This window comes from Scyliorhinus canicula, chromosome 12, assembly GCF_902713615.1.
Source record: "Scyliorhinus canicula chromosome 12, sScyCan1.1, whole genome shotgun sequence".
Lineage (NCBI taxonomy): Eukaryota > Metazoa > Chordata > Chondrichthyes > Carcharhiniformes > Scyliorhinidae > Scyliorhinus > Scyliorhinus canicula.
In genome coordinates this window covers 142,525,616-142,542,204 of record NC_052157.1, presented here as the reverse complement: position 1 = coordinate 142,542,204, position 16,589 = coordinate 142,525,616, and the positions used below count along the sequence as shown (strand labels likewise).

Sequence of the window (16,589 nt, the reverse complement as noted above, 5' to 3'; positions counted from 1 at the left end):
CTTCCCCCTACTTGGACAAACATATTCAAAGCATCACATTCCCCAGTAAACAAACATCAGAAAAAAGTGAAGAAACAGCCACTTTAGAAAAATAAAGCACCCAAAAAACAGAACCAGCCCCAAACACCACCCCTCCTCTAAACAGCTCCCTGGAAGACAAAGTTGGCCTCAAAACAGCCCCTCATTACACATAACACTACTTGAAATGAATTGAAAATCGCTTATTGTCACAAGTAGGCTTCAAATGAAGTTACTGTGAAAAGCCCCTCGTCGCCACATTCCAGCGCCTATTCGGGGAGGCTGATACGGGAATTGAACCGTGCTTCTGGCCTGCCTTGGTCTGCTTTAAAAGCCAGCTATTTAGCCCAATGAGCTAAACCAGCCCCTACTTATACAGCCCTGTACAACAAATCACCACCATAGTACTCTCCAATCCTTTAGTGTCTTTTAGGTCGTCTCCAGCCTTTGTTCTTTAATAAAAGTCCATACTTCATCTGGTGTTTCAAAGTAGAAGTCCCGTTCCTCATGTGTGACCCACAGACGGGCTGGGTACAACATCCCGAACATCACCCCCTTCTTAAAGATGGCCATTTTTGCCCGATTAAACCCAGCTTGCCTCTTGGCCAAATCCGCACCCAGGTCCTGATAAATGCGCAGCTCACAGTTCTCCCACTTACTGCTCCGTTCCTTCTTGGCCCACCGCATAATGTGTTTCTTGTCCAGGAAACGGTGAGAGCGTACTATCATCACACTCGGCGGCTCGTTCACTCGGGGCTTCTTCGCGGGGGCTCTGTGCGCTCTGTCGAGGGTACGCCTCAGCCCCCATCAACTTCTCCAACGTGTCCGTCACATAAGCCTTCGCATCCGATCCCTCACTGCCTTCAGGGAGGCCGACAATTCTAAGATTCTGCCTCCTGGACCTGTTCTCCAGGTCCTCCAGCTGCTCCTGCATTCTTTTCTGGCGGTTGTTCATCATCTCCACCTTGGTCTCCAGCACGGTTGTGTATTCCTCGCGCTCGGGCACATTTTTCTCCACCTCCTGGATCGCTCTTCCGTGGGTCTCTTGATTCTGCACAACTTAGATCAATCAAAGCCTTAATCGGGTCCAGTGTCCTTCAGCTTGGCCAAGCAACTTTCGAAAAACTTCCATCAGCTGCTCGGTCGACCACTGTGCCGTCTCCCTTGCTCTCCGCCATGCTTTCCAGTGTTGCCAGCTCTGCTCGCGTCTTCCTTATAGGACTTTGTCTTCTCACACACCCACTTCTGGTCCAATTCTCCATACAATGCAGGGAGATTTCTCCTCACTGTCTCACCCTTCACCAATTTATCCCACAAAAACCAGAAAACAATGGGGGAAAAGATCCAAAAGTCCGTCACTGACGGGAGCTATCAAATGTGCGACCTACTCCTCCATGGCCACCACCCAAAGTCAGAAATGGATTATCTTAATAGCACAAATATATGGTGGAAAATCCATCTCAGTAACATTGAAAACAGTCTGGTTCAGCCACGCAGTTTCCAGAAAGAGGAATGGAATCAGTGCTAGGGAGCAGAGTTTAGGTGGGAAGCAAAGATAATGGTTTTTGTTTTCCCAATCTTTCATTGGAGAAACTTGATGGGCGCACGGGAGCACAGTGATAGCTCTGTTGCTCCACAGCGGCAGGGTCCCAGGTTCGATTTCTAGCTCGGGTCACTCTCCACTTTCAGTTTCCTCCCACAAGTCGCGAAAGATGTGCAGTTAGGTCATTTGGACATTCTGAATTCCCCCTCCGTATACCCGAACAGGCGTCGGAATGTGGCGACTAGGGGCGTTTTGCAGTAACCTCATTGCAGTGTTAATGTAAGCCTACTTGTGACAATAAAGATCATTATTAAAATTAATTCTGCTCATTCAGTGCAGGATTTAGTGAGACAGTGGAGGGGTAAAAAGTGGTGGAGAGGTAAAGCTGTATGCTGTCAGCTTCCACACACATGCTGACAATGTGTTTTCAAATGATGTAATTAAGGAGAAGCATGTGGATGTAAAACAGGAAGGAGCCAAGGATAGATCCTTGAGAGAGACAAGAAGTAACAAACTGCTGGAGCAAGTGAAGCCATTGCAGATGATTTGGTACCAAGCAATTCCAAGCAGTATAAACAGAAACTGATTAGAAAGTTGCCTTCCATTCTGTTGTCGAGGCAATTGTGGGCAAGATAGGAGACCTAACAATTAAAAAAAACAATTATGCTGAAACCTTCAAGATCACTTACCTTGCGGTGACAACCAGAGCAAAACAACTTAAAACTACTTTGGTGGTACACATATTCCAAATGCAATGCAAAGTGCCCAATTCTATTCACAAGATCAAGAACAGGAATAAGCCATTCAAACCCTCTAGCCTGTTCCACTGTTCAGAATGCCAATTCTCAGGAAAAGAGCACTTATAATGCAATGATCAGTTCTGAGCAGAGTAAAACTGCACCCCAATAAAAGTACAGACAATATACAAGTATTTGCACGTTTGAGAGATGTGGGATTTTAAAATGTAAAATCCATTATATATAAATACAAATAGGAAAAATCAAAGTCTGGTCTCAATACTACTCAAAAGGCAATAAAAACAGAAAGTACTAGAAATACACAACAGGTCCAGCAGCATCCGTGGTGGCAAAACAGAGTTAATGTTTCAGGTTGATGACCTTTCATCAAACTGCAGTGATCTTTCGGATGAGCAGAAAGAAAACAACAAAAGCAAAGTAACAGCCAATGAGTATACAGGTGCAAGAATATAGCTGAAATTAAATTTTGCATTGACTTTTTTTTTAAACTTGCCGCTTTTACCTTCAGCAATCCCTCTACCATAATGGAAAGTTAACGGAAATGTTACAATCCCGGTGGCCCGGGAATGGGAGGCATAAGTTTAACCTATCCCGGTTGGTAGAACAAATGAAAGGAGACTTTAAGAGATGGGACATGCTCCCGCTATCACTGGCGGAGAGGGTACAGACCGTGAAACTGACGGTCCTCCCCAGATTTCTGATTGTCTTTCAGTTGCTCCCCTTGTTCATGCCCAAGGCCTTTTTCAAGCGGGTGAATAAGTTTATTTTGGGCTTTGTGTGAGTGAGTAAAACCCTGCAAGTGAAGAAAATGTTGCTGGAGCGCAGTCGGGGGAGGGTAGGTTGGCACTGACAAAATTCTGCAATTACTACTGGGTGGCTACTATAGCCATGATTGGGGGAGGGGTCGGCATGGGAGCGGATGGAGGCGGTGTCATGTAAAGACACCAGTTTGGGAGCACTGGTAACGCACCTCTGCTGTTCTCGCCAGCCCGATACTCCACAAGTCCGGTATTAGTGGCGGCTCTGAGGATCTGGGCGCAATGGAGGAGATATAAGAGAGTGGAGGGAGCATCGCTTTGGACCTCGATTTATAATAACCACAGGTTTGTACCGGGTAAGCTAGATGGTGGGTTCCGGAGTTGGCAGAGGGCAGAAAATTAGAAGGCTGGGGGACCTATTTATAGACGTGAGCTTTCCCAGCTTGAAAGCTTTGGAGGATAAATTTAAATTGCCAGTAGGGAATGGGTTTAGGTATTTGCAGGTGCGAGACTTCCTGAGAAAACAGGTGCCGGCCTTTCCGCTGCTGCCGCCACAAGGGATACAGGAGAGTAGTTTCCAGTACCTGGGTGGGAGAGGGGAAGGTATGGGATATTTACCAGGAGTTTTTGGAGGCAGAGGAAACCCCGGTGGAAGAGCTTGAGGGCAAGTGGGAGTACGAGCTAGGAGGTGAGATTGAGGCGGGTCTATGGGCGGATGCCCTAAGCAGGGTTAATACCTCATGTGCCAGGCTTAGCCCGATACAATTTAAGGTAGTAAACCGGGCACACATTACAGCGGCTACGATGAATAAGTTCTTCGGGGTTGAGGATAGGTGTGCTAGGTGCGCGGGAAGCCCAGCAAATGATGTCCACATGTTTTGGGCATGCCCGAAGCTTAGACGGTTTCGGAAAGATTTTCTAAGGCAATTTCCACAGTACCAAAAACATGGGTGGTGCCAGGTCCGAAGGTAGCGATTTTTGTAGTGTCGGAAGTTCAAGGGGTGAAAGAGGCCGACGTCTTGGCCTTTGCCTCCCTAGTAGCCCTGAGACGGATCTTGTTAATGTGGAGGGACTCGAAGCCCCCGAGTGTAGAGACCTGGGTTAGTAACATGGCTGGGTTTCTCAGTCTTGAGAAAATAAAGTTCGCCTTAAAAGGGTCAATGTTAGGGTTTACCCGGAGGTGGCAGCCATTTGTCCACTTTCTCGGGGAAAATTAAAATGTCAGCAGATGCAGTATTCCGGGGAGGGGTTGTCGTTGTATGGTTGAGGTGTGTGAAGATTGGGCTTGGGGTGGGGAGGGGAGAAATGTTTATTTTACCATGTTGATGTCATTGTTTATGTTGCTGTTATAAAAATTTTCAAATACCTCAATAAAATATTATTTAAAAAAAGGAAATGCTGCAATGAATGGAAGTTGATGGCCAATGAATGGTGTTTGACAGGTAGGTTGGTGGTTGATGCTGAAATGTTTAACTCATTTAAATGTTACCTGGATCTGTATCTAGATTAGAAGTAAATGGAGCAAGATTACAGATTCTCCGTTGTACTCCAAGGCCATCCAGAACATGTAGATTTCAGAGCAGCCTCGATTTATAAACTAACCAACATAAATTGCAACCAAGAGGCATGCATGAAGAAACTAAAAATTTAAAAATATTAATACTCCCTTCACTGATTAAAAAAAAAGTTGACTAAGCAGAGATAGTCAACTGCTATTAATTTAGGCATAAGCTTAGCGAGTAAGCTTTCATGAACTCTTAAACCTCAAAATCCAGACTTCACTTGACACCAACATACATGCACTACAAAGCAGTGACCAAGAAAAGGGAAAGAATCGCACTCTGGCCACTTTTCCCTTTCCTGAGCCAGGGACATGGACTCTATCGATCTTGTGCTGTTTCATTGAGATCAGCCAAACGAGTGTCTTGCTAACAAAATTGTCCAAGTTACATTGCAGTAGTGTATTTATTACCCCTTACTGAAGTTTTCAGGAAACAGATGGAATTTTTGGAGCAAGATTTAAAATCTGCCACAAAATTTGAGAAACATTTTCAGAAAATGTTTTGCCTAAAAAGAAAACTGACATCACAAGGTGAATTAATATTGTTGAAAACAAACCGGAGCAATTGGCTCATTTTCAAACACCCGTTAATTGGGAAAATATTCTCAGAACATTGTGGAAAGTCTATATTGTTGACATCTTGTCAAATTTACTTTAAATGGAGATCCCATTTTTTTTAACCTCCCTACAGCCAAGTAAATGTGCCACATTGTGTGCTAATGTCAGCCAAAACAGCATTGGGGCACTACATTTCAGCATCTCTGGGTAAAGGTGGAATAAGAAAAACAAAATTAGTCAGTGTTCCATCTCATGATTGTTATCAAGACTGATATAGAGCTGTAAATGCCAAAAGAACCAGAGGTGGCATGAGGAAAAACTTTATGCAATTAGGATATGGAACACACTGCCTGGTGGGGAGGTGGATACTGATTCCACAGTAACCTTCAAAAGGGAACTAGAAAATGCTTGGAGAAAAAAATATTGTAGAGATTTGAGGAAATTGGACTAATTGAATCCCTCTACAAGAGCCAGCACAGTCTCCATAGGCTGAATGGCTTCCTTTCCTGCTGTATGGTTCTATGATTTTGTGTACCAGTCAACACACCTTTAATTATCCATCAAGAACAACCTTATAATTCACTCCACCATGACATCCAAGTGTATTTCTTAAATAATTTAAGGTGATTGGTAGAAGCTATAGAGGGGAAACAAGGAAAATATTTTTCTCCCAGAGAGTGGCGGCTGTCAATACCCAAGTTGGTAGTTGAGGTTGAAACTCTCAACCCATTCAAAAGGTACCTGAATTTGCATCTGAAGTGCTGTAACGTGCGAGGCTACAGACCAGGTGCTGGAAAATAGGATGAAAATGAGCAGCTAGTTTGTTTTCTTATCTTCTTTAGCTGGCACAGACAAATTGAGCTGAATGGCACTCATTTATTTGCACTGTAACTTTTCTATGGTTCTATAATTTCATAGATACCCTCACTGACTGATCCAGAAGGTACTCGCTCGTTTTGTGAAAAGCTTCTTGGCCAGGATCCTACATTTGTTTTTTGCTAGTATGAACCCATTTCCTGTATTGCAGTTTAACTTGGCTACAGATAAGGGCAGCACAGCGACGCAGTGGTTAGCACTGCTGCTTCACAGCACCAAGATTCCAGGTTCGATCCCGGCCCTGGGTCACTGTCCGTGTGGAGTTTGCACATTCTCCCCGTGTTTGCGTGGGCTTCGCCCCCACAACCCAAAGATGTGCAGGGTAGGTGGACTGGCCGTGTTAAATTAGAAAAAAATGAATTGGGTATTTTAAATTAAAAAAAACGGAAAAATACTTGCAACAGACCTACCGTTAAATAAGGATTTTAAATACTCTCAAACACTCTCAAGTTTTTCCATTCTTTCTGCTTAAATTGGTTCTTCACTGACCTTGTTTGAATCATGTCACAAATCATTGTTAAAGCGCGGTAAATCATTTTAAAATTAGAGAGACACTTGAAAGAGGGGAATATTACAGGATACAGAAGCAAATAGAAGATAGTGCGATTAGACCAAGTGATTTTCATCACTGTTGTTCAATCCCCCCCACCGGCCAGGACCCACTTTTACGAACTGGCTAACCTTCAGGACACATGTCACTTTCGCTTATTCGGCAGGCTGCAGCAGTGTGGGGAACATATAGTTTTGGTTTTATACACGCATTTGCAATGACTTTTGGAAAGCATCCATTTCTTCACATTGCCCAAAGCAATTATCATCTTTTTCTTGCTATTTGGGCTCAGTTTGTTTAGAATTGAAAAAATGTCTGCGCGGCAAGACAGAGTTAGTATCCAAGTTTCACCATCAAACTATCAGCCAGAGGAGACAATTTTTCAAGGAGGAAAGCGTGGATTTCATACCTCAGGTCGTAAATTCTGCCAAGCACCTGAACCCTTGACAGTTAGCGTACCTCTGTGTGGAACAATAAACGTGAGAGCCTGGCGTCCATATCAGAACACAGAGCCTCAGAAAGCCTGGTAGTGACTGTGCTATGCTTAATAAAATTCACGACTTTCACAATTCCTTACAATACCACTTCAAGATCAGACGGAATTCCTTTTGATGCCAATGCCTTGCGGTGAAAAACAATGAATCCACAATGCCCTGACCAGTCGTTTCTTTAATCCCTATAACACCGTTGCTTTTTCGAGTCATGTCCCAGCTGCCCCAACGCCCTTGTAATTCCTCTGCAATGAACAGACGAGCCTGCACTTTCAAACCACTTAACTATTCAATGCTTCCAAGATCTGTGTGCCAGTAATGCTGGTTGGTAATGTCAAGCAGCACAGCAAATCCTCAATTAATATTGTACCAAGCATACCTAGCGTTAACTAACAAGGTTACACAATCTGAAATGTCTGTAGATTCATCTAATTTTATTGCAGACTCCTGTGCTAAACGAGAAATAAGCTGCAATTCTAAATCCTCAGCAGTATCACAAATTTGGTGAGACACTTATCACAAAGCAGGATGTATTTCAGTTTTCCAATTGGCCTCTCATCAAGTACAGTACAAGCCATGTCTAAGCTTCAATGAGAATTAATCTCTCTGCAATGTGAGGCATTTTCTCTTTAGCTATGTGGTAAAGTACTATGTAAGAAACTAATTATGCTTTGCATTCATTGTCAAATTTTTGCTAAGGACTTCAGCTAATTTTAGTTCTCGTTGCATCGTTGAAAAAAAAAACAAGAGATTTTCTCTCGAGCTCACCATGCTTAGGCTTCAGATACCTATGCAATTACCAGGGTTTTTAAAAGTCTCATTCGCCAGTACTTCGCTGCATATAATTGTGTACCCTGATGTGCATTGGCACAACTAACAAAACCATACCACAAGAAATCACCTTTATACTGCTTTGATCCAGACTTATTTTTCTTCTTTGCAAGCTGTTCACCAGGTCCTGGAGCTTTGCACAGAGTTAACATTAGCACTGCTCTGTCCTGCTGTGGACTCTCCAGAACAGCTCTCCAGCAGATTCCAATGTGAGATCCTGGCCAGTAGGTACAAATGTGTGACTCTGGCTGTCTCTTTCTTGTAACAAAACGGTCCATGTAGGCACAGCAAGAAGTAATTCACTCTTTCAGGAACACCGCAACACTTCTGACACCCGCCCGTGGGTTGCAACCCGCACTTTGAAAAACCCTGATTTAAGTAACAAGAACAGTTTTGATTGGCCAAATAGGCTATGCTATATCATTTTATGTCTGCTTTACAGAATGGAAGTTTGCATTTAGTTACCCTCTCAATGACGGTTTCAATGAATAGATCAATTTCTCAGACATTGAGATTGGAACTTCATGTATTTTTGTAAAGGCTAGATTTAATTTTCCTCCTCTGATTGCAACCGATGGACAACCGTTAGCTATTATTCATCTGTAAATACTTCACTGGATCAATCGTAAATTGTAACCAATAGTACAAAATTTAAAAATAGGTTGTTTAGAAAGCAAATATACTTTAGTGATCTTTGGAAACAAACTTCCAACATCTTCAGATCAGCTATCGCAATCTGCTTGCATTTTCCTGTTCAGTGTCTATTGCACACAGCACAGTCCATTGCTCTGAGCTTTCCAACACAATATCTATTTGTGTAGGTGTGTGGTTATGCCACTTACTCAACACATACATATATCGTTTGGGGGTTCTCCAATTTTCTTCCTCCTCAGAGAATTTGAAAGTTGAATTTCTAGGGAAACTGTTATCTGACATTTTGGTAAATTGCCTAATGTATGTCACTTCCTTTCTTTGACATCACCAATATCCCAATCCAGTTTAAAAATGATTCTCCCATCTGTGTCAATGATCTGGAACTTTGTTCAGCTGGTGGCACTAATAATGCAGTTAGCTTGCATCGATAAAGACAACTGCCCCCCCCCCCCCCCCCCCCCCACACTTTAAATTGAATCTCAAATATTCTCATCTGTCAACAAAAAGACAGACATTGGGACAAGTAACATGCAAAACGGACAAATTTCTATCATTATTATTCCATGCTACCCGCTTTAAAAGCACACATCTTTTAATTTGGAGAAAGAAAAGACTGCCTCAAGATGTACAGAGATTTAGTGTTTGGGAATAATAGAGAATTTGACATGATCCTTATTTTTTTTAAAATATACTTACAAAACATTTCACACTATTGCTCTTGATTATGTGAGCTTCACAAGTATACTCAAGGTGACGGTGAACACAGTTAACAGATTTACCACCCTGTGCAAGAAGCTCTAAATAGTAGAAATTATGCTATCAATAAATGTATTTTAATTATAAGAAATCTTGAGTTAACACAGCGCACCAGCTCTGATGCTTCGCCAACTCAACTTTTTACAAATGCATGAAGGCAGCTCCAGCTCTGCAGTCCCACCGCAATCGGACCCAGGTTTCCTCACAGCACCTTGGGTAAAACATGTGCAACCTTCTTACCACAAGCAACAGACCCTCTGTTTGATCCTGGATGAAACTATGGCTGGCAGAAAGACCATTTGAGGGTACATTTTATTTTTAAATACCAAACATGCGCAGAGAGGATACCAGGCAAAGAAACAATCGATCGCAAGAAATATCTCCAATAACACTCAGAAATGTCAAAGTATGACAAAAATTACCACAAGATAGATAAGAATTCCAAATTAAACCGCAAGAAAGCCAGCCATGCATTTTACTGCCAGTAAACCGTATGTCATAAACTTTATAACTCAAAATAGAATAATCGAATTTACAGTACAGGAGGCCATTCAGCCCATCTAGCCAGCATTGGTCCTTGAAAATGCGACGGTAACAAATAAACAATATTCCAATGGCATAATCTCTTAATTATTTGCCAACACCTACTTTTAGAAAAAAAAACACGCATGGATTTTGCTCTATCAAATCTGATATCTGCTAAATCAAATCAGATATCTCCCACATCAGACTTAAATCACAGCCCAACTGGCAGGAAACCAACTCGCATTTGTGCCTCAGCTGTTATGTAACTGATTGAATATCGCAAAATAGAACATTTCAAACGAATTCAGCTTCGTGTTTGTTTTAAAAATAAATAATAGCACTGTGCACTCCCGCCCTGGAAAAAGAAGTCAAGTAGCCAGCCGGTTCTTCCTGGCAAAATCGCAGCGGTCGAATCCATAAACCCGATGCCAATGAAAAGTTTTATGCATCAATTTAAATGCAAAAAAAAAGACTCGAGAGTTGGGGCAGATGAGGGAGGGGGTGAGACACGAACACACAAAGACTCCTCTCCAGGCTTCTTAACGGCTGGCATCGCCAATTCATCACAAACCGATGGCATGGAATTTACCATCAGCGATGCTAGTCAGGGACAATGGCCGGGACAAAAAATACTGGACAAATCTCAGCAGGTCTGACAGCATCTGTGAACAGAGAGGTAGTGAGAAAGGGGGGGGGGAGGAGGAGCCCAACATCTGGGCGACTCTTGTGTGGTCAGAGCCACAACCGGAGACTTGGCCTTTCCAGTCACTGACACTTTATAATAATAAAATGCGGGGGGGGGGGGGGGGGGGGCAAAACGCCGGGCGAAGCGCCAACTCCTTCACATTTAGCGACCACCGGGTTTTCCCTCGGTTCGATTTCCCACACAGCGGGCTCGCTCGCCCACCGAGGGGTTTGACTTGACAGGCCCCGAATTAACCCCCTCCTGCCACCGCACGAAGCCGATGGGGCGGCCCGGATTGTCCGGCCTGCGACCACCGAAGCACCCCCCCAACCCCGCGCCCATTCACCAAGTCACGTACCTGAGGCGCTGCAGTCGGCGCACACTTCGTTGGGCCGCAGCTTTCGGGACATCTTTTCTTTTTTTGGTGGGGGGTGTGATGGAGAGAGAGGGTGGGGGGAGTCGGGGAGGATTTCTTTTCGTTTCCCTCCTTCAATAAAATAATTATTATTCTCTCCCTTCTCCTTGTTTATTTACATCCAGCCACTGACCTTCCCCTCCCCTATCTCACCCCCCGCCCTCCCTAACCCACCCACCCCGGCCGGCAGCGCCAGGTCTCCTGAAATCTCCCAGGGCCGGTGTGTTTAGCGCAGACGCATCCGGTTCGAAGACAAGTTGCTGGAGAACCGCAGCTTTCGCCCTGACCCCGCCTCCCCAGTCCCGGGGCCACCGGGAAATGACGACACGCCGCTCACGCGCATCGCGCAGGCGCAGCCCAACCCCGCTGGTAGAATTCCCACGCGCCGTCAGCCGATTGACAGCCCGCCTCGCCAATGAGCAGGCGGGTCGGGATCCATTACGTCACCGCTCGCCAATCAGCTCCTCCTTCTCCCCCTCTCTCTCCCCACACGCAAGTTTGGTCGACTCCGATTGTAGACCCCGCCCCCGCCCTTGGGGGGAGGGAGGGGGCCGGGCAGGTGGGCGGTCCCCCTTCCTGCCTCCACTCCCACCCCGCAAGGCACGCCGGGATTTGTAGTCCTCCTCCTCCTCCCAGGACACCGGTGCCAAGGTGATGTCATGGTGCAGGCGAGATCGCACCGATTTGCATGGCAGTAATTATAAAGATGGGAATGGCGGCCTTGGGGTTTGTTGAGAAGCCGTGACTCATTTCAAATCTCGATTTGTCACCAATAAGCCTTAACCTCAGCCGGTGAACTACAGCTCCCAGGAGGTTTTACAACCGCGCACCTCCAATATTGTAGGTAATGGGGTTGACCAGAAAAATAAATGAATAATTCTTGTCCCTTCTCCTGCCCCAATCGGATACTCATGCTGAATGCGCAAAAAAATAATGCATTCTGACTCGCCACCTTGTAGATTTTTCATGATATTATTCCCAGTCTGCGCTCCATCCGTATTTTCCCCATGTAGGTTTCCCCCACAATAAGGTGGTAAGTCCTCGCCCTTCGATTTTCTCCCACTTCCTCTTTTCCAATACAGCGAAAGCCAGAATTACAGCGCTTCCTATCGTCTGATATTCAGCAGCCGAGCAATTGGGGATCGGTGCCTGTTGCCAGCGTTTTTTTTGGACTGTCTGCTGCAAAGGTAGTTTGTATGATATTTGGAAGAGAAGAATGATATCAGAATGATTTCTGCGAGAAGGGTGGCAGAAAAATATCCGTTGCATTATTTGGTCTGGCATAACAAATACAAGGAGCTGGAAAAGGAACTTAGCACCGAGCAGGTGGGTGATGTTTGTACTTGGGGTGGTGCAATGCAAGTGGAATTGTCTAAATACTGTCAATATGCAGCGGTGTCCGGCAAGTCTCGCTGTTTAATTATGCATGGAGAATTAAATGCTGTCATTTTAGAGGAAGGGTTATTTATTCTTTCGACATTTAAAATGCTCTTTAACTCGAATTGTGACAATGCCCGTTCCCATGCATTGGATTGATGGAATTGAGCTAGTCCGGTATAATGAGTTAATTCCTTCGTTCGGTTCGGTATTGTCTCAATGTGTTTCTTGTTATAAAAGACCGCGATCGTGACGCTTCCATATTATGTCTTTACTTTTCAATCTGAATTTTCTTCAGTCACTTGAAAACAAAATGTGCGGTTACTATTCTCCGCTTACTATCTCATATGGAAATGAGGCATCCATAGTAATACGGGAACCATATGTGTTGTGTAGTGGGAAGAGGATTATGCCAAGTGCTTTCAAATATTCTGTAAACTCGGCTGCACCTTTGACTCTCCACAATCGAAATCCTGAAATGGTTTCAAATTTCAGAAATTCTTCAAAGGGAGGAAGCTGTTATGGCCTGGCAAACGAAAAGTAAACATTTGTTGTTCTACCAAATTAAATATTCTGCGGAACTAAAGCAACAAAAGCTTGCAAGTAAATGCACCCACGTTCAAAATAATTCACGAACTAAACGGGGCTGGTTTATGTAACAGGAATGTACTTAAAATGAATATTTTTCGCATTTCAATGTATTTCTGAACTATGTAGAGAAATAAACTATTCCCCGTAGTGTTGCACCTGTTTCCTATCATATTGCTAAATACCGTTGAATTTTCTGCCGTAATGTCTGGTGTAGTTTTCCGGCTTGATCAATAACTGCGAGAAATCTTTGGGATCTGGATGGGCGTTTTTGAGAGTTGCTCTGGTGCACAATGCCTCCGTTAGACACTTGATACAAGGACCAAAAAAATAGACAGGGTGGGTGGGTGGTCGGGGGAAGGGGGTGGGTGATCGGGGGAGGGGGGTGGTCAGTGGGCTTGTCGCCTTTGTATCGGCTGTAGTTCCACAGCTGCAGCAGGGTCCTTACAGAGCTCGATGCACAGGTTAATCGTGGACAGACAGGCGCTCCCTCCACTCCAGTGAGCTCCCTTTCCTGGGCATGGTCCCTCTTATCAGTCAAAGGTGATTTTGAGGCGGTGTACATTGCTTGCGGTGTGGCACAGAAGTTTTTTTTTATAAAGGCAACAGAGAAAATTCTTCAATTAATTAAAGTGTGTCAACGTTGTTTTCTTTTTTTTAAACTCTGATTTCTACTGAAAATGACAAATGCCCATTTCACGACCGCATTCGGTAACACTTGACAGATGCTAGCCTGCTGGAGGAATATAAGAAACCCAATCCCAGAATTTCTAATTTCTGACAGATGTCCCAGGAAAGATTTAGTGCAATGTGGGATAAATCCTTGTTTTTCATTGATTGGGAGGGGGGGGGGGGGCGGCAACAAGCTGATAAAACGTAAGCAATTTCTGCAAAATGAAAACAATGGGATGAATATATTTCTTGGTGGTGGCGGGGGGGGGGGGGGGGAGTGACTATTTCCCAAAGGACTATGGAAGCGACGTCCGAAACTAAAGATTGGTAGCGATTAGGAGACACAAGGCACTATTGGAGCTCATCATATTGATTTTTCAAGAGGACGTTCACACTCTCATTTACAAGTTAATTTGGACACGGACTGGCAATTCAAAATTAGGCTGGGAGGAGGGGGCATTCTGATTGTCGTCTATAATCTGTGCAACTTCAAGGATAGTTTCGACTTGCAATAAAGCCCAGTCTAAATAAATGGTTTACAGCAGAAAATACAATCGTCTCCACCAGGAAACCGTGCTAATGTTAAAGCATGCCTGGATTCCCATGCCAGTGAAACCAGCTTTAGCTTCTGGCCATAATTTTTTTAACCTTTAGGTACGGTAATAATCTGGTGCTCGATCCTTAGAGATTCCCAAAATGCCTCTTTGGTCAGAAGGACCCCCAAATCGTCCCACCCCACGACGAGCTGAACACCTGGGCGCCCCTCGACGTGCGATGGGCAGCAAAGACGTTGCTTGTACCCATTTGGTTGAAATTTGCCCCACGCTCCGTTGCGGGCTGTGTAAATATGCAGCCAGGCAGCCTTGCACAGATCGCCCCATCTCCTCAAGAGTTTACTGGGCTGGGCTCCCGCCACAATCCGCAACTGACAGGTGAAAATATCCGTAAAGAACAGAAAGGCACAACTCTGGACCGGAAATGCAGCAAACGGGAGCAAAGACACATTTTCGAGCATCTCGGTGTAAATAGTACCAGTAGGCAGTCCGCCCTTCAATTTACCCAGAACCCGGGACCAGATAGACGCTGCAGACATTCCACGTTCGCCCGAGAACATCTGGAATATTGCAGGCCATTTATTAGAAACTAGTTTGGACGGGTAACACGTAAGGAATTGGGTGCACTGAGCCTCCAGTTAATCTCGTGACTGCAGAGTTCTTGGTGGGAAAAGGAATCCGTTATGTTCATCTCTGCCAGCGATGGCAGGGCTGGATGTAAAGGATGAGACTGGGTGTCCTTCTGCAGATCTCCCTCTCCCAACAATCCTGTCCCCCCCCCCCCCCCCCCCCCCCCAAACCATTAGAAAAATGATTCGACAGGCCGTGTACAATATCTGGTCAACTCACACGAGCTGCACGCATCGTTATTGCCTCATGTATAATTTCAAATTATGTTCCAAATTGGCTGGAATGTAAAAACACAAGCAGCCGCCCGCTCCCTTTCCTCCCTAAGTCATTGTGGCAAGTTTGCTGTCCACTTCAGCCACAGAGTAAGAGGATCCAGCAAGCTGCGGTCCAGATTTACCGCCCCCATCCCCGTGTCGACCCCACAGCCCTGAAAGTAACAGAGAATAACATACCGCCCATACAGGATAATGGAAGTGGGCATTATTCGTTAGCATAGATTACTGGGAGCTGATATTGACGGGGTGTGTGGGTGGGGGGGGGACTTTTTCTGCTAGCGTCTGCTGCCAAGGAGACAATAGAGCATTATATATCCATCTGTACTTCAGACATCCCTGTGTATTCCAAATGTTTACAGGAAATCAGGGCTGTTTCAAGAGACAATAAATTACCTCACGGTGTATCAATATTGCTGAGAAAAGGGACTGGCGATTGATACCTTCCGTCGTGACCTAGTCAGGACAGAAGCCGGAACACCAAATTTCAAAGGGAACAACAATTAATATTGCAGGAGAAAAGATGTGCTGATTGGTTGGCGAGCCAGCTCTGATTAGTCAAGATGTTGCCATGGCAAATGCACCAGGAAAGCTTCTTACACTCCCCCTCCCCCTGGCCATGCTGAATCATATTGGACTCCAAATGCTAACTCTATTTCTCTCTCCACCGATACTGCCAGACCGGCTGAGTATTTCCAGCATATTTCTAATAGTGTATGGCTGTTACAACCGAGCATATAGGGATTTTACCTAATTCCTGCTTCACTAACGGGAATTGATAATGCAGTGGGTAGTTGTATCGTTACAGCTATATACGCACCATCTTTTATTGGAACAATTGGTTCACATTTTTACTGAAGATGCAGTGAGTAAGGTTGGAGAGCTACGCGAACAGATAACCACACGGGAGTCTGATGTTATGGAAATAACGACTCACAATAGGGCAGGATTGGGTCATAAATATTCCTATATGCGAGGTCTTCAGGAAAGTACGGGGTAGCAGCATTGATTAAGGAGAATATTACATTATAGTAGACAGAGAATGTCCTCAACGGTGTAAAGGACAGGATCTACTTGATTAGAAGCATGAAAAAACAGAGGTCTGATTACATTTACTAGGTATATTCTGTATATCACCAATTTGTGGGAAATGTATAGAGGCAACAAAAGCAAGACTCCCTTGATGACGAAAGAGATAGAGAGTAAAGTGAAGCAGCAGAAAGGATGTAGATCACAGGCAATACAAGTGAGAACTAGGCTGGATGTAGAATGAGAGGCATAGAGATGGAGAGTATGAGCAGAGTCAAGTAGCTAACACAATAGGTATCTATGGTCCTTTATTGGCTCATAAATAGTTTTTTAAAAAGTAGTAGGAGCAAGGATGTGACTGACTAGTGACCAAAAAGATGATCTCTTTATGAAGGCAGAGGGCAGGGCTGAGGTACTAAATGAATACATTGCCAAGGAAGAAGATGCTGCCAAAGTTGTAATGATGTGGAGATGCCAGTGTTGGACTG

At 44.5% G+C, this 16,589-nt stretch overlaps 2 protein-coding genes across 8 annotated transcripts in view; one reads left to right on the top strand and one right to left on the bottom strand.

Moving 5' to 3' along the window:
* The window catches only part of git1 (G protein-coupled receptor kinase interacting ArfGAP 1), a 247,947-nt gene extending 236,823 nt beyond the window's left edge, over positions 1-11,124 (bottom strand). For all 6 annotated transcript variants that reach the window (XM_038814323.1, XM_038814327.1, XM_038814328.1 and 3 more), the window contains exon 1: positions 10,923-11,124. In XM_038814323.1, coding sequence (XP_038670251.1) covers positions 10,923-10,974 — 52 coding nt within the window. In that variant the 5' untranslated portion in view covers positions 10,975-11,124. The remainder of the gene's footprint in view (positions 1-10,922) is intronic.
* A 657-nt stretch (positions 11,125-11,781) lies between these two features.
* The window catches only part of ankrd13b (ankyrin repeat domain 13B), a 455,805-nt gene continuing 450,997 nt past the window's right edge, over positions 11,782-16,589 (top strand). For both annotated transcript variants that reach the window (XM_038814322.1, XM_038814321.1), the window contains exon 1: positions 11,782-12,305. In XM_038814322.1, coding sequence (XP_038670250.1) covers positions 12,207-12,305 — 99 coding nt within the window. In that variant the 5' untranslated portion in view covers positions 11,782-12,206. The remainder of the gene's footprint in view (positions 12,306-16,589) is intronic.